Here is a 25,565-nt window from a genome sequence, read left to right as displayed (position 1 = left end):
TTGGTCAGAAGTGGTGTGGGGGACCCTGCAGAAACGGTGGAGTTGATCACTGGCTACATCTTTTCTGACTTTTGCATACATACGCATGTGGGAGCAGGAAGCATTTTCTGGTGTCTTTTTGGTAGCCTGTTAGGATACTGACCCCGCTGCAGACAAGCTGGGAGGGGTTTTTCAAGTTTTCCCAGTCAGTCATTTGGAGAATTCAGAGCAGCCAGAGGGGAAGGGAGGTTCTTGGAGGGAATCTGGGGTCATCTGGGTAGAACAAACTCTTGTTTGGCAGGCCACTGAGAAAAGCAGAATGTGCTCAGGAGCAGGAGGTGAGAGACACAGGGACCCTGTGACACTCGGGAGCAGAGTGTGAAATCTCCCTAGGCAGTGAACAGCTGTGGTGGTCCCAGCTGCGTCACTTCCACAGCAGTGTGAGCAGAGGCACCCAGCAGCTCTCCACCAGAGGCAGCGGCTCTCCTGCTTGGCTCACCCCACGCCCACCCTTACCAACCACCCCTCACCATCCTCAGTGAACTGCTCAGTGTAACAGCCTTGGATGTCCTGGAACTCACTAACTCTGTAGCCCAGGCTGGCCTTGAATTCACAGAGATCCACCTGCCTCCCCTCTCCCACCCCAGTGCTGGGATTAAAGGCATGGTGGGTCAGTGAACTTCTTAAATGAAATAGTCATATATCATTTCCAGTTTAAAAAAAAAAAGTCAGTGTAATCTTAATTTAAAAGGGAAATAAAGGGAAAGTGGATTCTTTTTATTTCTTTACTTAATTTTGAGACAGGGTTTCTCTGTGCAGCAGTTAACTTGAGTTTATAAGTGATCAAGTACAGCATCTTAAGGGGAACAAAACAGAGCCAATAGTTAGGCATCCCTATCTGCGTGTAGAATCATGTGAATTCCACAGTGACCACTATCCATAAGCTCTAGCTAGAGACTTAAAGACAGACTGGCTGAAATGTAATCCTAATTAATCTTATCAATAAAAACCAGAAGTCAGATATCGGGGTAAAAACCTGAAAGGTCAGGAGTCAGAGGAGTTGAGAGAGATGCCAGGTGGCCACAGAGCAAGCAGGACGTATAGAAAATGAGGTAACAAGCCATGAGCCACATGGCAAAGCATAAATAGAAATATGGGTTAATGTAAATGTATGAGTTAGCTAGTAAGAAGCCTGAGCTATTGGCCAAGCATTTACAATTCACATTAAGCCTCTGAGTCAGTTATTTGGGACTGTGTAGTTGGGACAGGAAATGCCCATTTACATATGGTGCTCCATGTTGGGCACCAGATGAAGCATAATCCTAATTAATCTTATAAAAAAAAAAAAAAAAAAAAAAAAAAAAAAAAAAAAAAAAACAGGAGTCAGATATCAGGGTAAAAACCTGAAAGATCAGAGAAGCAGGGGAGCTGCCAGTCACTTCCTACTTCTTCCATTCCTCAGTTCAAAAAGAGCCGAGATCCTGTCTCCGCCCCGCCTTATCACTTCCTGTTTCCTCTCCGTACAGACCTCCAGATCTCTATGGTTAACTAGTGGCTAGCTCTGCCCTCTGACTCCAAGCAAGCTTTATTTGTCAGAACACAAACAAAATATCACACCACAGCTGGCAGTGTCCTTGGGCACATTGTTCTTTTTTTTTTTTGGTTTTTCGAGACAGGGTTTCTCTGTGTAGCTTTGCGCCTTTCCTGGAGCTCACTTGGTAGCCCAGGCTGGCCTCGAACTCACAGAGATCCACCTGGCTCTGCCTCCCGAGTGCTGGGATTAAAGGCGTGCGCCACCAACGCCCGGCAAGGGCACATTGTTTTTAAAAGAGGTGGCAAGCGTTTGAAAAAAAAGTTTCATCAATCTTTTCTTAAAAGGACAGATTCTCAAAAAAATAATTCTGACATTTATTTGGGAATAGTAGAACGCCGCAGGGGGATTGAGGTGCGATAATAAACTATGGGCGTGTTCAAAGGGCTTGAGGTAAAGGGGAGCCTTCAAAGGCAGAAGTGCGAGTCAACGTCAGGCATTTTGAAACTCTGCTCTGGCCACTGTGGTTGATAACAACAGCAGCTCCAGTCAAGGCTGACAGTTGCTGGGCAAATGTCCTTGGGGAAGTACTTTTTCCACAAGGTTACTGTGGCCTTTGTGCATGCTGTGGTCCTGGCCAACACATGTGTGATGGCTGCCATCAGGCGACTACACTTACGGATCTTCCTTCATAACATCCCAGCTTTATTTTATTATTTTATTTTATTGTCATTAGGGTTGACACAATGATTCCTTTTTTGTTCTGACAGCTTTTCTATTTCTTTCCCAATCAGAACAAAGCCGGTCTTTGAGTTCGAGGCCAGTCTGATCTACAGAGTGAGTTCCAGGACAGCCAAGGCTACACAGAGAGACCTTAATTCAACACACACACACACACACACACACACACACACACACACACACACACACACAAGACACCCCCCAAAAAAAATCTCTCCTCAAACATTATCATGTGAAATATCTTTGTTGATGTGAAAAATCCCTAATCCTTCCTCTAACTTTTTGAGATGCCCAGTATGTGTCTGTTATCTGCAGCATACATTGTTGCTTTTACATAACCGTAACTTAGTACAGCCTACATTTCACCTTACAGTGAGTCTATAAGTAGGTAACCAGTGGTAAATCAAGGAGCACCTGTAATTGCTTTGTATGTACATTTAAATCGGAGTTAAGGGCCAGGATCAGATAACTATAAACAGTTTGGGGTTTTTTTTTTTCACCTCCTTTAGAACCTACATTTCACCTACACAGAGCTCTTTGCTGAGTGGGACTGTCTCCTATGGGATAATGCCAGTTGTCAGAATCCCAGGAAAGCCACGCACTATTGGCCCACAGATGTCTCCCCGTTTCCTGTCTTCACAGAGCAGCTGGGTCAGCCTCTCCCAGGCAGCGTCCCCATCCAGGCCTGGCTCATGTGTAGTCAGAGGACTCCGAGGGCCATCTCGGGTCACTGAGCTCCTCCTCCAGCATTTAGAGAGCTAATGACAGTCCTGGAGTGCAGAGCTGTATCTCCCCTTGTTCTCTGGGATTCCAGGGGAGCTTTCTGTGTCCTTACGGCTCTGTCCTCCGAGAAGAGGCATGGAGTAACCCTGGTCTACAGAGGAGGATGGAGAAGAACCTAGACGGCCATTGCCCCCACCTTAGTAAGAATTGTACAGGCCTTACTTGGTCTTCAAACCATCGTCGGGCAGCCTAAAGGAATGAGTGTTTAGCCATATGTCAGTAGTGGCCCCCAGTATACTGTACAGAAAGTATTCATGGCAGGGTGTAGATGGGGACTTTCCAGCAGTTTCCCCCTTGGGCTGTAAGAAACCACTCTCTATGTTTCGTATGGGTTTTCCCCTGGAGACATTTGTTCTGGAAGCTGATGACCAACTGGAAAATTTTCTCAGTTTAATGCAATTACTGAAAACAAGGTGGTGCTTTCAAAGCGCACATGCATGGTCTTCCCATGTACAAAGAACGTTCTTTTCCTACAGAGATATGGTTAGTGCTGTTCTGACCTGGAGCTGGGAGTTTCTCCAGTCCCCTTTCATGTATTTTTCACTTTCTGTGATGGGTCAAGTACTGTTCCAAGCAGCTGGGAGACAGCGTTAGACAAGACAAAAATCTCTGCCCTCAGTGGCATCTGCCACTGCAGAGGGAAAGCGGTTCGTGTCCAGATCATGCCTGCCGTGAGTGCGGTGGGCAGCCGAGAGGAATGTTCTTCGGAGAGAACTCAGCAGGCTCCGGAGAGGGAGAAGACTGAGGTGATGGAGAGAGGCAGGAGAAGCAGGCCGGGCTGCAGAGGACTGTTGGGAGAGGGTGACTCCCTCCCACCCAGCCTCAGACGTAGAGGGCAGAAGAGGGTGGGCCCCTGCAGCCTCAGACATAGAGGGCAGGGGAGGGTGGGCCCCTGCAACCTCCAACACAGAGGCACTTAGATTTCACTTGCTATAAATGAAAGGACACTGAGGTTTTTGAGCCCACGGATTTCTTTGGAGTTTCCAAACTAAAACTGCATACCATAGTGTCTCTCTGAGGCTGAGGATTCATCTCCAGTGCTGGGATTATTGATGTTAAGACTCCAGGAAGGAGACGACAAAGATTTTTTGATGCTGTTGGCCACATGCCCACGAGTGCCCTGATTTAAACCATGGCTCCAAACATCATAAGGTCTTCCTGGGGATTTACAGCTATCGCCCAGAGCCGGGTCTAGGTGAACTAAGACTGTCTCCGGAATGACATTGGTTGAGTGTGTGTCGAGGGCCATCCTGGCAGAGAACAAGACAGGGAGGCGGTGGGCCCCTCCATCAGGCCTGTGCAGGCCTTCTGCGTTAAGGAAATACCCCATTATGCTCTTACCTGATCCTTCTTGACTCTTGGGGCGTTTCTTGTTTGTTCTCTGGTTTCTTAGCTGACTGGCTGGGGTTTTATTTATTTAAATTTTTTTTATTGCCACTGTTACTGAAGTCTCAGATATGGGGACTTTAATCCCTTCCTGGGAAGAGAGCTACCTAGATTCTCAACTATTATGGAGAAGACCTCAGTATCCTGTTTAATCCGAAAGCCAAGAGGTCATTTTGAGACAAACAAACTTTCCCTTAACTCTGCATCAGAGCAGGTTGCTATCAGTTGAGCAAACCCCCTGCGGCCTCTAGTGGATGGAGAAGGGAATGAGCCACAGGCCCTTTTCCTTTTGGTTAGCCTGTTTTCAGAAAAGCTTCGTTTTATGGAAATGTTTCAAATACTGGAAAAGCAGACAGACAGTGACAATTCACAGACCTATGGTGCCTGCCTCTTTCGGTTTTGAGAACCATCGTCTCAGGACCACTTTGGTCTCATTTGAACCCCGACACACTTAGCCTCATTTCCCTATTACTTTGACACTAATCCAGACAAATCATTTCATTCACAAATATCTTAATGTAAATCTCTAAAAAATTAAGGGTTCTTTGTAAAATATAATAATTTCAATAACACCTAATCTAAAATCAGGGCTATTTTTAAGTCATTAACTAGCCACTCAATATTCAAATTCTAGCTGCTTTGTGTTTTTTAGTTTAGTTTGTTTCTTTCTGGTTTTCTCAGGAGCCCACACATTTGATTTCTGTGCCCTTTCAGCTTCAGGCTTCCTTCTAGTTCTTTCTGAATTAGCTTCCTTCTTAAACCTCCTGCCCCCCTGCCCATGTCCACCAATACAGCCAGTCCCAGCCCCGTGGGTCTTAAAATACCTCCCATCGAATCTCCTTGATTCAGAAGTAGTCTCTCTGGACCTGTCACTGAACCTGGAACCCTCAAAGCCGTAATGAAGCGTGCTGGTTACTCGCTGCCCCTGGAGTCAGGGTAGAGTTAACCCAACTGCTGCAGGAGCAGTGATCTCTCCCCAAGTCTGAACTCCTTTCTCTAGTAGTAAAGGGATGCTGAACAGCTCAAGAGTTACAGGCAGGCCTGGAGAGATGGCTCAGCAGTTAAGAGCATGGGCTGCTCTTCAAAGGACCCAGGTTCAATTCCCAGCAACCACATAGCAGCTCACAACTGTCTGTAACTCCAGGTCCAGTGGGTCTGGCACCTTCACACAGAGATATGTGCAGGCAAGACACTAATACACATTAAAAAAAAAGATTAATAGACTGTTTACCCTAGACACACTGTTTCAAAAGGGCCCCCAAAGAGACAGCTAACCCGGTTCTAAGGCTGCCAAATCCAAACTCCTCGTAGGATAATCTGCTTGCTAGCCGGGTGTGGTGGCACAGACCTTTAATCCCAGCACTCGGGAGGCAGAGGCAGGCGGATCTCTGTGAGTTCCCAGAGAAACACTGTCTCAAAAAACTGGGGAAAAAAGGATAGTCTGCTTCTTGCTGGTGAGATGGATCCCAACAGAATTGAAAGCAGATGTCCCCTTTCTCAGAGAAGGAACAGAAAGGCTTTGCAGAGTCAGCAAAGAGTCAACTTCTAGTACATTCCAGATGCATCTCCTGATACAGTTTTGCCTTCTATTCCTGCTTTATTGGAGTCAGACTAGTAGGGAGCATTGGGGTTTTCTACCCTGCAGGGCTCCAGATTCGATTCTCACCCACTGGGCTGCAGATCACAAGCAAAAAGGGGGGCGGGGAGTGCTTTGTTTACAAAACTCTGATTTCCTTTGTCTGCTGGTCACCAGAGTTTCTCTTTTCTGTCTCATCAGACAGGATACCCCAACATTCTAAGTATTTTCCGTTAATTGTGTACCATCAACATGTTCCCGGTCAATCATGGATTATTAATAGGGAACATCATTACTAGCATGAACTCCAAAGATTACCACCTCCTATTCCTGGAGAGCCAGTACCAGCCTTTCCCCGACCTTAAACGATCTAATTGCAAATAGAAGGGTCACATTGAAAACTCACATCTAGCACCAGTTACTGTGTATCACTTACAATGTCTGCATTGGCTTACTCAAAATAAAATGTGAACAAAGGTCGCTAAATAGGACTGTGTGCAAGCCCAGCTCAGTCCCCAGCGAAGGGCATCATCCTTGCTTTTCCTCCACCCCAGTTCCCTATTGTGTTCAGTTTCATACCCAGTGTGACCAGGATGAATACGGTAGGTCCAACCTCTGCACCCTCACAGGTCACACCCAGTCTCCTCTCGTTTCCTTGCTTCAGATCACATAGTGGGCCATCAGCGAAAAGAAATCTGTCTGTACCGCTAAGTGTATGCCGGAGTCTGGGCTGCTGTGAATTGCTGTTCTGTTGATGCTATTGCTGTATATGCAGTGGGGTGAGAATGCCCTGGATCTGGGGAGGCGGGGGGGGGGGGGGGGGGGGTGTCATCTTCACCAAGCAAAAGGCAAGAAATGGAGGTGGACCTGTAGCCCCCAGACTGCTAAGGCACAGCAGACAAAGGGCTGTATAGCAAGCCTGTGTTCCAAAAATAAAACAAAAAGGGTTGGCTCTGTTTCCAAAACACAGTGAAATATATTGCAAAATTTTCCTCAGGTAGGATTAGGCCACTTTATATCTACAGGGAATGGAATACTGCAGAATATGGTTTTAGTTTTTTGTTTTTTTTCTCAGATCAGTTCCAAGTGATCAGCCCTTCATATAACTCTGCTGATAACTGTTTGGGCAAAGGATTACCTCTTAGTTCTGTTCTTTTAAATCAGTCAACTTTCCTATTTTAATATTTTGAGGGGAGCAGTATCAAGTTTCGAACCCAGGCCCTTTTGCAAGTCAGACCAGTCCTCTGTGACTAAGTTGCTTTCCTCAGTGAATTCCTTCTACAGTAGATGCACACATGTAGCCTGGCAGTGTTTATCCCCCTCCCCCCACCCCAAAAAATTACTGTTAGAGGTCATTCTATTCTGGAGGAAGGCACTTTGGGGTTGGGAAAATGCAGAATTAGAAACATCTGTGCACTGTCAGGGTGCATACCCGACGCCTGGAGAGGTGGTCGTGGAAACACAATGTAACAGACCTAAATGATTAGAAACTGAATGTTTTATGGGTGTCACTGTGGCATTGGTTTCCTAGGTGTTGATTTGGGGTGACACCGGATGGTGAGACCTTCACTGCTGTTTCTTGGTTTTCTGTCTGGCATTGGCCTTTTATTTCTGTAAGTGACTGTTGAGACCAGAGTAGCAGGAGAGGTTCCAGGAAAACAGCACGTTCAGTGATGCCCAACAAAGCTTAGAGCCCGCCGTCGGCGCTTCTTATTTATCGTTTCAGGAGCTGTCCATCTTAAGTTCTGTTCCACTTTGCTTTCTGTTGGTGTGATAAAAACACTGACCGAAAATCACGTGGGAGGAGAGGGTGTATTTCAACTTACAAGTTATAACGAGATCATCATTAAGGGAAGCCCGGGCAGGAGCTCAAACCGGAAGCTGGAGGCAGGAACTGAAGCAGAGATCATGGAGGAGCACTATGTTACGGCTTGCTCGGCTAGCTTTCTTATTCAGCATAGGCCTAGCTGCTTAGGGATGATACTACCCACAGTGGGGTGAGCTCTCCTACATCACTTAGCAGTTAGGAAAACACTGACTAGACATGGCCCCAGGCTGTTCTGATCAAGGCCGTCCTTCGGTTGATCTTCCCTTTTCCCAGGCGACTCTGGGCTTATGTCAGGTTGACAACTGAACCTGACTGTGTCAGGCTTGGAAAGGAATGTTGTGCCATGGTGGAATTTACAAGATTTCAAATCCACTGTGTTTTGAGCACCTACCAGGCCCTGGAAACTGTATGAGATGCTGAGGAGACGGCAGAAAACAGGACAAGCAGGCTCCCAGCTCTCATGGAGCTTGACTTGTGGTGAGGAGAGACAGAGAGACAAATACAGTATCAAGTGATGATATACATTCTGTAAAGAGAAGGAACAAGCCGGGAGGGGCGGGGGCCGCGGCTCACCCTTTAAATCCCAGCACTCACTCGGGAGGCAGAGGCAGGTAATCGCTATGATTTCACGGCCAGCCTGGTCTACAAAGTGAGTTCCAGGACAGCCAGAGCTAGAGAGAAACCCTCTCTTGGAGAGGGAGAGAGAGAACAGAGATGGGACCTGGGCATTTTTACTGACATCTAAACAGTGAGAAGGACCCGGGAGAGGAAGGCCCGGGTGAGAGGACTTTGAGTATAAAGCTCCAAGATGCAAATGAACTTGGTACAGTTAAGGAACAGAAAGGGTAAGGGGGTGCAGGGGGATTAGCAAGAGGGTTTGAGCCGGGCTGTGGTGGTCATGCCTGAAATCCCAGCACTGTGTGGGTTGAGGGCAGAGGCAAGATTAGAGCCAGTTCAAAGCCAGCCTGGATGACCAAGGGCTAGGAAAAGGCCGATCTTCTGGGCCCTGCCGTGTAGGCAGGGTGTCTGGGGGTTGGAAATGAGTGGAAGCTGTTGAGGGGCTTAAGCAGAGGAGCGTTATCTAATTCATATTCTGTCTTACATAATAATTCACCTCAAGTACAGTCAGTATAGACTGCATTTCCAGATTTCATTAAAGATGAAATAGACCTAAATTCTCTATACCTACTCCCTGGAGTTCTTGGGAGCTCCTGCCTTCTAAGTGACATGCTGCCTTCTTATCAACCTTTCACTAATGAATAGAATAGCCACGGAAAGTGTGCATACTGAATAGTCTCTCTCTCTGTCTCTCTCTGTCTCTCTCTCTCTCTGTCTCTCTCTCTCTCCCTCCCTCCCTCCCTCCCCTTCTCTGCCCCCTTGTGTGTGTGTGTGTGTGTGTGTGTGTGTGTGTGTGTGTGTGTGTGTGTGTGTTTGGGGTACCTAACATAGTGAGCTTCAGAATAACTCTGTAAATACGTAGACAAATCATCTCATCGCTCGTGTTCTTGTTTTAGACTTAGCTATAGTTAGACTTCCTCAAAGATTTCACTCAAGCATTTGAGTCTTGAGTTGACAGCATTTTCTGTTGCCCCAAGGGCTTTCAGGCTGGCTGCCAGCCTCCGCCTCTCTTTGGCCTCATGCCTCATATCTCCATTTGAACACCACTTGTCCTCAAGGCCCTGCATTAGGCAAGAAAGAGGTCCTGCATACCTTCAGACAGTGCCAGGCTAAGTCAAGGACCCTGGTCACTCACCCTTCCATGTCCACTTCTAGGAATTGTGCCCAGGGCCTAACTCAGATCTCAGGAAATCTGAGGTTACTACCTTTCAAACTTAGGGCTCCTCCGTCCAGCACTCCAATATCTGTACTTCTGGTGTTGAGATGGCGCCATCCTAAGCACCAGAGGAAGTTTAATATTCCTGGTCCCGCCGCATCCTACAGGCCTCTCCTTCCCAGTCTTCATGGAAACCACCCCTTGCTTTCCTATCAGATACTTGCCTAGGTAAGGGAATGTCGGGTAACTTGTAGTCTCTGGGCAGTCTGAATGAGGACCCCACAGGCAGGGTTCACAATGAAATTTCTGAAATATGCCACTGTTTTTCATTCTTTCAACTAAAGCCTTTTCCTCAGTCATGTGGTATGTGTTGCAAAAATGAATATGAGTTGCCCAGATGTGTCAAGAGAATTGTATGGATATTTTATGACACTCTATACACGACCCAAGGCTGCGAAATAGGAGGCCCTTGCCATACACCTCAGAGGAAATCTACATCCCTCCTCTGCCCTCACTTTCTGTGTGCTTCCTGTCCAATACCTTCTTAAAGAGTTGGCCGTTGCCCTGTGAGTGTGGAGAGGAGAAACAGCACATTTGGTCTAGAGGGCGGTGCGTCTGCAGCCTGCCTGCCCTGTGTGTCTTTTAGCCTGACTCAGACCCGAGTGGCATTTCCAAGCTTGCTAGCTGTGATGTGCTCAACCTGCACACCTCACCTGCACCCCGACTTTCTCCCCACACACTTGAATGTTCTCTGCAAATGAGGAAGGCTCACTTAGACTAATTCTCAGTGCACTCAAGGGCTTTTATTTCTCGAGTGACTCTTCTCAATATTGCTAAATCAAATAGTCAGAATTGAGAGTTGTGCTTTCCAATTGAATTCTTTTGAAGGAATCTCAAGTTCCAGGAGTAATTATTTTTGTAGTGGTGTCGAGGGGGAAAAAAAAGAAAAAAGGTTCTTAACTGGAGAGAGGTACAGAGACTGACTCAGGGCATCCAGTGGTTACATTTTATCCTGAAGGAAGGAGAAACTTTTTAATTTGGGTTTTTTTTTTCCTTTGCTTCTTAAGTAAAACCAATCTAGTTTCTTTTTCTATAGCAAAGGAGGAAGGACGAAATGAGAAATTAATCAGGCAGGAAGTGAATACCACAGAGAGCTGCCTGCCTCTCTGACTCAGTGTGTCACCCTGAACAGGAGGCCAGAGCTTGTCCAAAATGGCTGCCCAGAAGCAACCCCTCGCTTGTGTGAGAAGATGATGCCATTTTAAGGGACCGTTTTCTGTCATGGCTCATGTCTTGCTTGCTCTCTCTCTGCCTGAGTCCCTGATCATGCCTGCCTTTTTAACGGTAAGAAAAACTGTATTCAAACTAAATTTCCTTCCTTTATCAGCAAAAGGGAAGGACTAAATGGTGTTGAATGGGCCATCGTATGTCGAGATAAAGCTGTTTAATTGTTCTCTAGAAAACCCTGTGGTTTATTCCTGCTGCCTGCTATGGTGACTGTGAATGCTTCAGAACGTGTTCGGAGCCAAGATGGAAGTGAGCTTTTCTGTAGACTTTTTCCTGACCATTGGGCAAATTTGGATCCACATGAATTTCTTTCCCATTTTCCTATGGAATGGGGGCTTGTGTCAGTTAACATACGTCTGCTGTGTAAAGTCAAGTCAGCTCCAGAGAACTGCCTCCGAGTCTTCAGTTAGACCTGCCATGGATGTTCTGAAGTATAAGTTAGTCTCTGTCGGTTTCAAAGCAAGGCACCGGCTCTGTACCTGCTGAGGCTGAGGCTGGTGGGCGGCCAGATGTGCTGTGTTCCAGGCTCAGGCATTGTTAGCAACACCTTGTTTTGTCTTTTAGAATAATTCAGTCCACACCAGAACAGCACAGAGGCAACTACTGATGTTAATCAGACTCAGTACTGTGTGTCATAATTAATTTCAATATGGTTAATATTGAATTATGTCAACTGTAAAGTGTAACTCTAAATTTTAAAGCTGTGCACTCAGAGACCAATGGAGCAGGATTAAGGAAATGTTTTCTATCAAAAAGAGTCCTCTAGGCTGTGTTGGGGGTGGGGAGCAAATTTACTATAGAGTGACTTAAAACTAAGGAGGGTGCAGACAACTTTAGTCAGTAGGCACAAGAGTTTTCTTCACTAATTTAATGTGTAGCTGTTTGTAGAAATACAAGTGTAAATGAAGGCCTCAGAAGAATTCTAGTTCAGAAAGTAGAGGGCTACGTGTAGACTGTCTGGTAGAGTAGGGGTGGATTAGACTAAGAGGGGGAGGGGAAGGAGGGAGAGAGAGGAGGAGGAAAAGGAAGAGGAGCAGGAGGAGGAGCAGGAGGAGGAGGAAGAGCAGGAGGAGGAGGAACAAAGGAAGGTTTATGGCCTTGGGTTCAGCTGAGAGTGGGTCTTTGAGTGTTTTGGGCTTCTCAGTGTTACGTATTAGCCTCGCACACAGCATTTTGTTGGTTCTGATCTAGTCAAAACTCTTTTTTATAGGTCTAAAGAGATTAAATGACTTGTCTAAACCACAGGCGGCTTTTCTGATGCCCTTTGCAAAGTTTATCTGGGGTTACTTGTGCCCAACTCTCCAAAGCCTCCATTTAAGCTGTGGAGGGGATGCAGCCTGGAGGAGCTGTGGTGACGTGGTCCCTGGTGCCAGCAGTGACCTCACTCTGTTGAGGAAGTCAGATTCTAGCTCTGGCCTGTAAGCTGGACTCCCCAAGACCTATGCTCAACATGTTAGAAGAGGTGAGCTGCTACGTTCCAGACCCTTGAGGTCTGGGGAATGTTTTAATGAAGACATCATTTGTGTTAGAAGTTTCTTTAAACTTCTATTGGAAGTGTAAAGTTCCTCTTTAAATTCTGATACATTTATCTCTTAAGGATAGGCTCTATTTTTTTTTCTTACCAATTTTTTTAGGCATGTGCCCCATGTTGAAAAGAACATTTACTTTGGATTGTCATAAATATGTTTGTATTTTGTGACCTTGAGTTCTAAAAAGTAAAACTGAAACAAAAACTAGAATAAGAAATACCTTAATAAGGATATTTTTCTGGGAAATATAAAATGTGCTTTATTTTTATTTATTTATTTATGTGTGTGTATGTGTGTGTGTGTGTGTGTGTGTGTGTGTGTGTGTGCACGCACACATGAGTGTCTTTGTGAGTTTATGTGCATCACGTGTGTGCAGGTGCCTGCTGAGGCAAGAGAGCATAGGATCCCCTGGAATTGGAGTTACAAGCAGCTGTGATATGGGTGCTGGGAACCGAACTCGGGTCCTGTGGAAGAGCAGTAAGACATCTTAACCACTGAGCCATCTCTCCAGCCCCCAAGACTGACTTATGCAGGTGTCTCTTCATCTCCTTTTGATTCAGAGGTGGCATGGGTGTGCACATGGGTGTGCATATGGGGGCTAAGGTTTCACACTCACTGGTCACTTAGTGTGTGATTTGTCCTTTCCTTTTGCTTTTCCTTTATTATTAGTTTTTAACTTTTAACAAATGGCTAATACTTATTAAGCCCTGCCTCATTCAACTCATCAATAACCCTAATTAAGTAGGCACCATTATGCCCATCCACAGTGGAAACTGGACTTAGGCAGGTTAAGTTGTTTGCCCAGGGCCACCTGACTGCTGAGTGTGGAGGAGATTTTCTGGATTCCAAGAGCATTTTCCACCTGCGCAGCCGGGACTCACGTGATAAGTTGAACAGTTGGTTTCCAGGTCCTGAGAATCAGGGGTTACAACATGTTTTGTTTTAATTATCATAGCAACATTAAATATGCTTCAAATGATTAATCACAAGTAAAATATTTTCCTTTCTAAGTATTTTGACCTTTTTAGAAATAAATCTGGTGACATTTCAGCACATATTACAAGGCCATGTTGACCTGAGTGGTGTGTGTGTGTGTGTGTATGTGTGTGTGTGTGTGTGTGTGTGTGTGTGTACTGCCGGTTGGAGGCAGAGATTAATCCTCTTGGGAATACTAAATATGGTGCTGAGGATTTAGGGAAACTTCAGCTTTGAGATTCGAGCCCCTTAAAGAAGGCACTAGTAAAGGATGGAAGACGTGGGAAGAAAATCAGTTTCACTTATATACGTGAAGTAAAGATTCCTGGCCCTTATCCCTTAAGTTAAATCAGAGGTAGCTGAGTCACCAGCTAAACATCATGGTCTTACTTTTAGAAGGGGTTGGGATGCCTAAAAATTAAAATTCTGTTAATTTTTAGATATGTAACATAGTGGATTAAAATGTAAACTTCATGGTAGCCTCTGTTTCTCCTGCAGTCACTGTTGGCGTGAAATTGTGAGTCTGTGTCCCAGGTCAGTCTCCATGTTCTCTGGAGAGTGCTTCCGGGGCCACATGCTGGCAAGCACCCTACCAGCACGCTGTAGCCTCAGCCCTAAACCATCTCTTTATCTAGAACTCTGAATGAGGCGTGTCGGAGTTAGCCGTGGCCTTCCAAGTGCAGCAGGCACAACCAGCTACCATGAGAACGAAAACAGCCCTAGACATCACTGAAGCTCTTGTTTCCAATGAGCAGCTGAGCAGAGAACAAATGCAGGGGACCGTGGAGGATTCTGGGTGCAGCCCTTGTGGGCTCCACACTGGACACAATTAGGGGCAAACCTTCAGTTCGGGAGGGGTGAAGTAACCAACAGTGATAGCGACAAGCCTGTCTACACGGGTTTTAAGTCTCTAAAATGGCCATAGAGGATGCCAAGTGTGTGTTGGGGGGGAGGGGAGGGGAAGAGCAGATGTTGCCTAGCAACTGGTGTCATAAAATAGAAACTACAGGCAACTGCACCTGTGAAAAGATTGTGTTAAAGAAACAGGATGACTGTGGTTTACTGTGAGCATCAGTTTTCCCGTTGAGTCCTTTTACAGGAAGTTGAAGAACAAAGCCAAATTCACCTTAATTAGTTTTAAGGGTTTTCAGGTCTTAAAGACATCCAACTCGGTTTGCGTTGTGGAGTCTCTAAAGGATAAAATCAAGAAGCATTTTTCCAGCAGCAATCTCAAAACTCTGAGCTTTTAAAAAATTCACGATTTTAGCAGCAATTTCCTATTACTCAATAAGTTTATGTGCCTTTGCGTAGATCCATGGCCTCTGGAGTGAATGCCCTTACATTTATTTATTTTTTATGGTTGTAATAACAATGCAAATTTAAGACCTCTGACTTATTTAAACATTAGTGAGTTATATGTATTCTAAAACTTCTTGTATTAATATCTTGGCCAAACATGGGGGGAGAGGAAGGGAGGAGAGAGAGGGGGAGAGAGAGAAAACACATTTCCCCAGCCTGAGAGAGGGGTAGATAGATGCCCAGGCATACATACATACATACATACATACATACATACATACATACATACATGTATTTATAAGCTAGGAGGATATACATCAAAATAAGAACCATTTCTGGGTGTTAATTTATCCCAGCTCCGTTTTAATCTAAAAGTTAATTATTATTGAATGCTTTTTTTCTGAGGACAGACAGAACTTTTGGTCTATTTCTGGGTTGCCTGCTATTTTCCACAATGTTCCCCCTTGGAATCAGGGGAGAAAAATAACAAAACTAAGTTGGAAGGGGCCAGGAGCACACAAGCAATCATGGAAATAAATTAAGGGCGCGCTATATATAAACTGTTATTGGACTTGAATTATAGAAAGAATGTAAAAATACCGAGGGCAGGAGAGCAGTTGGGCCTTCAGGTCTGCTGCCTTGTTTCTGAGATACCTCCTCCCCCATCCTCCCACACACAGGGCACACAGAGCACCCAACTATTTGAACCCTTTTGTGGCGTAAGGGCTACTTTCCTCTGTTGTGTTTTATGTGGCACAGGGTTTAAGGGCAGCTTCTGGCAATGTCTACAGAGCAAGATGCTCTGAGTTTTCAAACAGCCCCCAGCAGTAGGAAAAAAAACAACAAAACCACAACTGGATAAAGCCACTTCCGGTCTTCTCTAATGGAACCCCACCCCCACCCCCAGGGTTAGAACGCCCCCTTCCGACAACTGTGGTGCTCCCAGTGAGTTTATTGGAAGTCCTCCCTTTAGATTATTTAGTGGTGTGTGCCTCAGAGAGTCAACTACAGAGTGAATTCTTAATTAGCTTTAGACCAAGAAGCAGCTTATTTCGATGACCAGCAAATTCTCTCCTTCATTCATTCATTCAAAGTCAGTCATTTTATGTTCCGGGGTAATTCTGTCTTCCTAGCGTATTGGAGAAGTTGTGAGTTTCCTGGGGCAAATATGTGGTTGAGCCTCTCTAGAAAAGGGAGTGGGCTAGCAAGTCTTTCACTCATGGTCTTCTTCGTAACCAGCGCTGCAGAGTTAACAAATGGGTCCCAGCCGTGAGATACCCAGGTGCTCTAGGATCAGGGTGTGCTGTCCAGTGCAGCATTGAACCATGTCATTGTACTTCTAAAATATTCCCTTGGTTTGGGTCACCCAAATTCACAAGTGCCTGATTCCATCTGTGGACCCTGTGGGTGTGATGATCCAGACAGGAATGCTGGTCCCTTAGGGTCTGTGCCCTGGTGCCAGGGTCCCCCAGGAAGGCCAACTCTAACACATGTAGGCTGTAGAAGACACTGGAAAGCCCTGCTTTTCAAGGTCTGGGGGTTTTAATTCACACAGGAAGTCCCAGGCTGCCATAAAGAGTCTCAGCAGTTAACACTAGCAAGCCCCTCTGAGATACATACATTCTTTGCCCAAGCCTCATGGCACACTAGGGGTACTGTGAGCCATTCCAGTGACAAGCACTGCGTCTGCTCCTGTAATCCCTGCTCCTTACTTTATGTCGCTCGGGAGACCTGGTGGAGTCCATAGTCTGGTAAGAAGACAGCCAAGATGTGGGCCTGGCAGTGAGCCCAGCCTGGGGAGACACAAAATTGGTCTTCTTTGATCCGTGTGGTGAGTGATGTGCCAAGACTGGCATCTGGAATTTCTGGGATTTGAAAAAAGCTCCCTTAAGGCTCAGCCTGGAAGGGTCCAGACCATGCTTAGACGCTAGTCAGCTAAAGTACATGACAGCAGCCTTTTAGCAGTGAGGTGAGCGTGGGAATGGTTTATCTGGAGCCGCAGAGATGTCCTAGTCTAGGACAGTTGCTTACTTCAAAGGATTCCAGCCTAGGTAACAAACAAGCTTTTCCAAAAAACTGCTTCCAATGGCAGGGAGCAGGGCAGTGTAGCCCAGTGGGAGAGCAGAGACCAAAAGGACATGATTCTAATGAACGAACTTGGGGATTTCTAGTGAGGGACTCAGTTTTTCTTGGAATTCCTGCTGTAAAATGAACGCAGCTGAGCTATCGTGCAGTGTTGTTGAAGTTAGTAACTGAGTAAATAACCTGGAAAATACACTGGCCACCCTGCTCCCCCCAGGGCAGGCTTCAGACCTGCCATGGTTCTCCCCCGTCCGCCTCCGCAGTACTTGGATTGCAGAGGTGCCCACCACACTGGGCTAAGTTCCATTTCATAGTTAGCTCCCTTTGAAGGGAATGAGTCCCAGATGTCTTCAGTCTTGTTTAGGAGCAGGTGTGAGGAATCTAGCAATGTTGTTCACAGGAAGCAAGCTGTCCACAGTATTTCAATGGATGGCTTGTTTCAAGGCGTAAATTTTCCACATCAACTTTTTAGTGGTTGAGCTAAATTAATATTTAAGCTCTAAGAAATTGTTTTCTGCACTTGGGGGAGACTATTGAGAATAAAGGCAAATAATTCCTGTGTTTGGAATTTGGGCATATGTTCTATAGAACTCAGGTGGCTAGTGTCCCAGGCTGCTCACTGGCTTAAAAGCACAAACTGTGTAATAAAGATTCTTCCATTTAGCCGGGCGGTGGTGGCGCACGCCTTTAGTCCCAGCACTCGGGAGGCAGAGCCAGGTGGATCTCTGTGAGTTCGAAGCTAGCCTGGTCTACCAAGTGAGTTCCAGGAAAGGCGCAAAGCTACACAGAGAAACCCTGTCTTGAAAAACCAAAAAAAAAAAAAAAAAAGATTCTTCCATTTTAATGCTTTTGACCCATCTAGGGATTTTTGTTGTTGTTGTTGTTGTTGTTGTTTTTTATTTTTCGAGACAGGGTTTCTCTATTTAGCCCTGCCTGTCCTGGAACTAGCTCTGTGAACCAGGCTGGCCTCAAACTTACAGAGATCCACCTGCCTCTGCCTCCTGAGTGCTGGGATTAAAGATGTGCGGCCGCCGCCGCCGCCACCACCACCGGGCAACCACCTAGGATTTTACTAAAATGTTGGACCTGATTCAAGGGGGGCTGGAAGGTGGGAGAGCAGGAAATGTTTTATGCAAATGAGTGAGGGAGAGGATGTGCTCCTTGCAGTGTTTGACAAGACTGGGATTCATTTTCAGTAGCTTCCAGAAAATCTTCCTGCTTCTGCAGGCACAGACTTGGAGCCTCCCATTTCCACTGTGGCCCGCAGTGCGGGACAGTCGTGGTACTGGGCATGACTTTCAGCGTCCCTGCACCCCCTCTCCCACCACGGTCCCCCGAGACGGCCCTGCTTGAGCGCTGAGGGAGGACTAGTGCATCCCACGCCCTTTGAAAAGACGACCCGTGTCACTGCGGCAGAATAGGAGGGAGGTTCGGACAGACACCGCTGAATGAGCTAATGCACCAATGTGTTTTGTTTTCACAGAGTTATCCACAAGGCTGTTGAAATTTTAACTGTCCAAGATGCCTGTCCCTCCCCCGCCAGCACCGCCACCGCCACCAACATTTGCTCTCGTAAGTACCTTTGCTCTATTTACTTTTTCTTAGAAAAGGGGGGAAAAATCCCTAGAAAGGATCTTGCTGCATAGTCCAAGCTGGTCTGCGACGTCTGTCTGCACCTCCCAAGAGCTGGGATTATTAACGGAGCCAGCACAGTGGCTTTCCCGCTTCGCTCTGTGCATGAAGTCAAACCCTGGCATGTGGTTGTGCCGGAAGTGCATCGGCATTCTGGCACACGTCTACCATAGAAGGCTTTGCCAGGGCCCAGTCTTTTCTGAGGCTAGAACCTAGTTGAGACCTCTGGAAGCCAGGCAACACAAAGGATGTGTTTGGTCAGGGTCTCCTGGGATGCAGGCTGGGGAGCCTGGAGTGTGGATCGTTAGGCTTCCTCTACCAGGCACACCAAGGCACACGGACTAATTTAAAACTAGGCTTTTCGGGGCGGCTCTGAAGCAGTAGGTCCCGTTTCTCCATCCAGATAAACTCAGTGTCTAGCCAGTCCCTTCTGAGTGCGCAGAGCCGGAAAGTGAGGGCTCTCGGCAATATGTCCGCCCGCGTCTTCCGGTCTCGCTCCTTTAGGCTTCCCCACCCACCGTCTCCCCTTCCTTCACACTCGGTTCTCAACAGAGCCACGCCCCCACCACCACCTTTCCCACACTCTCTCCTACCCCACTTAAACCTGTCCTATGTCCGGATGATCCCGTCCCAAAAGAGTGTCGTCGCTGGACTCCTGGTCCTTTGATGAGCCTGTCGTGGAATTTGGTGCGTCCTCTTTCAGGAAGACCCCAAGACACACTTCATCCCAAAGCCCCCGCCACCATGGGGGCCTTGCTGCTTGGGAGCCGCACACTGATGCCCCATGCCTTTATTTCTTATATGGGGAAACTGAGGCTTGGGGAGAAAAAGCTTCTTGTTCCAGGTTCCCATGGGACACATTTCTGTAACTCTTTCTGAGTCTCCAGCCCACTAACAATGGATCCCTCAGCTTCCTGAGAGAGTCGCTCAGGGCAAAAAGGCAGAAATTGTGTTTAAGCATTTAGAAATATTTATAGCAATTTGATGCGAGTTAGGTTTATTCTAAGGTAGGGTTTATGCATCTTTTTAACCAATTTGTTTTTATAATAATTTATTTTTCTTTTTAGAAGAGTGTCAGTCCATGAAATTTTAAGCAGTCCTTGTGTGGATTAATTAGGAAACACTCTTAGCTGACTAATGTGGCAAGATTAGTTTATCTGTATTTCTCCCAAAATGTGAGTTGCCTGTCATTATTAATTGGCACATGGGTTAAGTTTTAGAATGTTAATGATGATATATTTATTTTAATATGTGTTCTAAAAATTTATGATTGGCCCATCAAAGTCAGGGGCTGACTTAAAAGCCAATGATTTCATTGAAAAGAAAGTGTTCATTAAAAAAAACAGTACAGAAAATAATATAGTGAATGAATTTAAGGAAAATATTAAATAAGTAACACAGTTAGCATGAGGAGATTTTGAAAACCATGAATGTTGACCCTAAAGGATTAAAGTTTGAAGGTAGATAGATGTGGTGACTCACGTGTAATCCAAACTCCAGAGACTGAGGCAGGAGATTGATTAGAGACCAACCAGGCATGCAAACAGAACTAACAAGGTCCAGGCAGAAGGAAAGGTGGATTGGTGGCCGTCGGGGGACACTGACCCAGCTGAGCAATGCAATTAAGGGTCCTGGTCTGCCACATGAGAGAGGTTGGCATCCAAGGAGGTCAGGCGACAAGAAGTCTTCAAGTCGAGCAGGAAGCCACTGTTGAAGGCTGTTGACACATCAGTTAATCTCTGGGCCTGCGCTGATTTTCATTCTTAAAATGAAGGGACCAGGTGGTCCCTCCATGGTGTTTCAGGTGTAAGTGAGAATAAGGTCACTAGCGAAACCAAGTTACCTATGTGAAGAATGTGTCTGGAAGGACAGTGGGAAGCTCCCAGCAGGCTGCTTGGGAGGGGTACAGGGGGGTGGGGGGGGGGGGGGGTTGAGGGCTGTTGAAGAAGGAACATTTGGGAGCTCACATTTACCCTTCCTTCAGATTCTAGGGAAGGCCCTGGAGTCTTACAGTGTTCAGATCTCAGCTCCTCCTCTTCGCCTCTGCCACAGGGGTGGGGGTGGGGGAGATTTAACTTACTTACACTACATGTTTTCACTGGTGCTTTTGCTTTGGGTTTGTGTGCACACATGTGTCTGTAAAGTGGAAACAGCACATGGGTCGACGAAGACCGAAATTAAAATGAAATACGGACACCGAAAGTGCTTAACCGTTGCCATCACAACCAAGGGCTATCTCCCCCCGTTTGCGATGTGCCGTCCAGTGATTCCGAGTGGCCAAGCTGCCCTTCCGCCTCCCACTCTGACAGCGAAAGGCTGAGGGAGGCATCAAGCCGCGAGTTTCTCCAGCTTTACTTCTCATGCCCACACCCGGCTGATCTGGGATCGCACCCCTTTCGAGGGTGGGGCCGGCCCTGGGGGACTCTGGGCCCTGCTGTAAGGAGCTCTGGCTTTGAGGCAGCCGCACTTTCCCTGGGAGGAGCAAGAGCCAGTCGGTGTCCACATGTGAGAAATGCTTGCTTTCACATCTGTGTGTTAGACCCCGAGTGTCCACATTCCTAAAGTAACTGTAAGCGGTCAAGGTCTCAGTTTCCCAGTGACGAACTCTAAGATTTTAAGAAATGCCCAAACATTTTTAAGTAGCGATGGACTTTCTCTGAGCTAAGCTTTCAAAGGAATTAAACATCAGAAACATCTTACAGTCAAAAGAATATGAGGGAATTGTGGGGTAAGGAAAAATATTCTATTCCATATCTTGACTATATGTTTGTCAAAACTCATAGTACTGTGAGCTGACAGGAGGGAGTCACTATAATGGAAATCATGCCATAATAAATCTGACAAATTAAAAGAGAAAATTGCTTTTGTCAATGTATTCAGAGGGAGATGTTTCCTAAAAGTTTGGTGAGTTTTAAAACCTACCCCGGGCTGACAGACTCTGACAATTCCTTGCAGCAGCAAGTGCTGAGCGATGGGAGAGGCCTTCTGTCCTTCGGGACACAGCCTCAGAAGAGGGCCAGTGGCAGACAGCAGAGTCATGTGAGGGGACCAGCACACCCTGTCTGTTTGTGGGAAGATCATGGTCTGAAAATTGAAATTTTTATCACAGACTTATTCTTCCTGTGTTTTGTTGCTGTATCTGCCCCAGATAGCTAGTCTTAAAAAGAATGGCATGCCATTCAAAACTCACACGGAGTTTACAGCCGAGACTCTTAACACCACAGCGCCTGATTTTGCCCCAAGGGTGGCAGATGAGCCTGTGTGGTTACCTTTCAGGCCAACACCGAGAAACCGACCTTGAATAAGACAGAGCAGGCTGGGAGGAATGCTCTTCTCTCCGACATCAGCAAAGGAAAGAAGCTGAAGAAGACGGTCACCAATGACAGAAGCGCGCCAATATTGGACAGTAAGTAAAAACTCTTTCCACAGTGCTAACTGGTTTACAGCCTAACGGTCAACTCACCCCGCTCACCAAACCCTCGTCTCCCCTCCCCCTCATGCTAACAGCAGCTGCAGGGCGAGCGGAAAGACAGGCCTGTGTTAGTCATTGTAGCCACAGCTTTGGCTTGAGCCCTCTCTAATGCTCCAGGAAGCCAGCATAATAATTCTTTGTCCAAGAAACACACAGCGGCGATTCTCTGAATTATTCATAGCGCTTTCTGGAGATTAACCCATTGCTCCTGGCGTCACAGATGACAAGGAGGCATGAGACGTGGAAAGTGCCATGGCCTTCGAATCAGGAGTCAGGGCCCTGCACGGCCATCAGGCCACAACTTCCAGCCTTAATATCTTCATTTGTAAGGTGGAGCTGATGCCTCGTTACAGACCACGTGAGTCTGTTGTGAGCTGCAAATGACATAATGCTTGTCTAGTGCTCTGTTGTCTGCAGAGTGGAACTCGAGAGAAAGATGGGATTCCCAGGAGGTTGGAGAGAGGAAATGAGATCACAACTTGCTTATCTGTACGTCTGAGTCCAAGGAGTCTTCTGCAGTAAAACAGGGTTTATATAAACAAACAAGGACGCACAATGTAAGCCTCTGCATTGGCGTTTACGATGGAGTGAGAACCGTCCCTGACTGGATTGAGGTCTTGACGCTGTCCTTTCCAAAGCACTGGGATTTATCATAGCCTCAGATCTCATTCAGAAACTGGCAGTCACCAAGTACAGCTTCGCAGACAGGCGACTAAGGATGCAGGGTTTAGGAGGGACAGAGGTAGGTAGGGAATCCCTGGGGAAAGGACCTAACGGGTAGAAAAGGAAGAAGTGTGTGTGTGGTGGTGTGTGTGTGTGTGTGTGTGTGTGTGTGTGTGGTGTGTGTGTGTGTTGTGTGTGTGTGGGTGGTCAGAGTTGGAAGAAAAAGGGAGAAAAATGGAAAGGAGGAAAATAACGACTTTGAACAGGACTCTGTGGTCGGGTGCATATGAGAATGTATGGCATTCAGAAAGGCACTGTGGGTTTTCAGCATTTGACTAACAGTCCATCTCTAAACGCCCCACAGTGTTCGTGTCTGGGAGCCAGCACAGCTTAGCTAGGAAGCTTGGGTCCACCAGCCATCTGAGTTGTGGTCTCTTGCGTGCAGCTAGAGAGGTAACGACTCTAGGACGGAGGACACCAGCTCTCTCCTCCAAGAGTCCAGAACCTTGAAGAGTAGGTGTGAGTTTCTTGCCAACTCTGAAGGAAACTGGACAGCCGGGGCCTATTCCTGACTCCTAATGGAAACTCCTCCTAGTCTTCAAGGTCCATGTCTTCCATTGTATGAAAATAGCATTAGCCTTTCCCTCTCCAGCTCAGTGGTGCTGAGGGTGCACACCTGACATCTGTAGCCGATGTGTGCCTTCATTGTCCTGTATGTAACTGGACACCCATACTGCTGTTCAGGCTCTTTGCAAACAACCAAAGTCTTTCATGGTTTTGTATTTGTTTGCAAAACCTCCCTGGGCTCTATATTATGATAGCTTTTTTTTTTTTTGGTTTTTCAAGACAGGGTTTCTCTGTATAGCTTTGCGCCTTTCCTGGAGCTCACTTGGTAGCCCAGGCTGGCCTCGAACTCACAGAGATCCGCCTGGCTCTGCCTCCCGAGTGCTGGGATTAAAGGCGTGCGCCACCACCGCCACCCGGCTCATGATAGCTTTTTAATTCGGCCCTGTCCTGCCCTTGACACGGAATGGCCTGGAACCAGTCAGCTGTCCTCAATTTCACTTTTCTGTATTAGTCCACTTTCTGTTACTGTAGTAAAATACCTGATACCAGGCACTTTATAAGGAAAAGAAGTTTAGAGGTTATAAGAGTATGGTGTTGGCATAAAGCGAGATGGAAAACCAGAGACAGAAACAGCCAGTCTTGCTGTTTTATAATAAACCCTTTCAGAATTTCCAGAGTCCTATGAAACCACATTAGTTCCTTCTGAGGGCAATAACAAGTACACCCCCACTCCCACCCCCATGCACAAATGACCTAATTATGTCCCACCAGCCCCTATTTCCTACTGGTCACACTTCCTCTCTCATGAACACACTGAGGACTAGGTTTCCCACATGTGAGCCTTGAGTGATACATGTAAATGATACCCAGACCCTAGCCCTATATGAATAATGGGTGGAGCTCCAGATAGACAAGATCTTACAGTACACCATACTTTCGATTTACAATACCATGTCAGTGTGTCCTGTGTGTATGTGTGGTGTTGTGAGATGTATTATTCAGTGATGAATAATATTTGAATGACAAGGACACTGTTATGTTATTTGGTAGTAAAAATTAGTAAAATTTTAAACTTCATTCTAAAGCAAGCAAACACTCTAGAAATTGTTGTTGTAGTTGGGTTTAGCCTGATGGGTAAAGTAGTCCTGTCAGTTCATTATCAGATTCTGTCTTCAGCAGAGAGCTGTATACCCAGAAAGATGGAGAGCTCGTGACTACTTTAGAAAAACATATTGATGAATACAGTGAAATCTCAGAAAGTCAATAAAGAGATCTGAAACAGATTTTCTGAAATTAAGGATTGAATAATGAAGTTACATGCTGAAATACCTTCAGATACTTCCTTTGTGAGTGATGGGATCACAGGTGTGTTTCATGATGCTCAGCTTGTTTTAAAATATTGAAGAGGGGCTGGAGAGATGGCTTAGAGGTTAAGAACACTGGTTGTTCTGCCAGAGGTCCTGAATTCAATTCCCAGCACCCACATGGTGGCTCACAACCATCTGTGAGATCTGGCTCCCTCTTCTGGCCTGCAAGGATACATGCAAGCAGAACACTGTATATATAATAATAAATAAATAAATCTTGAAAAAATCAATTTCCTAAGAAATCATTAATTTACCAAACTTTACTCAGGAAGCCTTCATAAACAATGAAAACTTTCTAAGATTATTTTCTCTCTGAAAAACTGTGGGATTAAATGGTTTTTATTAGTAAGTTCTGGGTTTCAAATTTCCAGAAACAGCTTAATATTCAAATGCTATATAAGTCATTCCCAAGCAGGAAGCCACAGAAAGCTCTCTGGTAGGTGTCATGAAACTGTTGTCGGGTTGCTACAAAATGAAGGGAAAGCTGTGCACACAGGAGGTCTGCAGACTCGTGGTTTCCATCAGGAGGTAATCCTGCTTTGGAGGATCCGTGGCGATGTCTCCAGACATTCTTGTGAATGTTTTCTTTCTTTTTTCTCATTTTCATTTTGTTGTGGGGACAGACACCATGGCCAAGAGCATTAGGCGTGCTCCACCACTGAGTTAGTTACCTGCTAACCTTGGAGGACATCCTTAGCCATCTCTACCTGGGTAAGAATGGGAGGCTTCAGTGAGGAGAGGTCAGAGGTGCTGTAAAGCACAGGACAGCCACCCAAACCAACTGTCAGCACAGGAGTTCCAGAAATAAAAAACTGACATGTACCGCTTAGCATGAATAAGAAAACACTAAGCAAAAAAAGTAGGAAAAGTAATTTACCAAAACCAAAGATAATCCCATTTTTCAGTACTAGATTTAAAATCTATTCTTCATACCAAATAATAAGAACCATTTAATCCACTCAGTAAATGTTCAATAGGTATTGGATAAAATTCCATATTATAAGTCTTTAAGCCTAATATAGAAGAATACTTCTTAACAGTAAATATTTAAAAAACAAAACCAAACAGACAAACAAAAACCCTTCTGGTAATCT

The 25,565-nt window shown here is 46.0% G+C and overlaps 1 protein-coding gene across 6 annotated transcripts in view; it reads left to right on the top strand.

Annotated features, from left to right (window-relative positions):
- Wipf1 (WAS/WASL interacting protein family member 1) overlaps positions 1-25,565 on the top strand; it is a 113,453-nt gene that overhangs the window by 72,470 nt on the left and 15,418 nt on the right. For 4 of the 6 annotated variants that reach the window (XM_028880638.2, XM_028880640.2, XM_028880639.2 and 1 more), the window contains exons 2-3: positions 18,254-18,342; positions 21,679-21,808. In XM_028880638.2, coding sequence (XP_028736471.1) covers positions 18,292-18,342; positions 21,679-21,808 — 181 coding nt within the window. In that variant the 5' untranslated portion in view covers positions 18,254-18,291. Of the gene's footprint in view, positions 1-10,737; positions 10,943-18,253; positions 18,343-21,678; positions 21,809-25,565 lie in introns of those variants that run through there. The other 2 variants (XM_037204881.1, XM_028880636.2) reach the window with 2 other exon arrangements.

Source organism: Peromyscus leucopus, chromosome 4 (genome assembly GCF_004664715.2).
Source record: "Peromyscus leucopus breed LL Stock chromosome 4, UCI_PerLeu_2.1, whole genome shotgun sequence".
NCBI classification, from domain to species: domain Eukaryota; kingdom Metazoa; phylum Chordata; class Mammalia; order Rodentia; family Cricetidae; genus Peromyscus; species Peromyscus leucopus.
The sequence above is the reverse complement of the archived record's forward strand: the minus strand, read 5'-3'. Positions and strand labels throughout refer to the sequence as shown.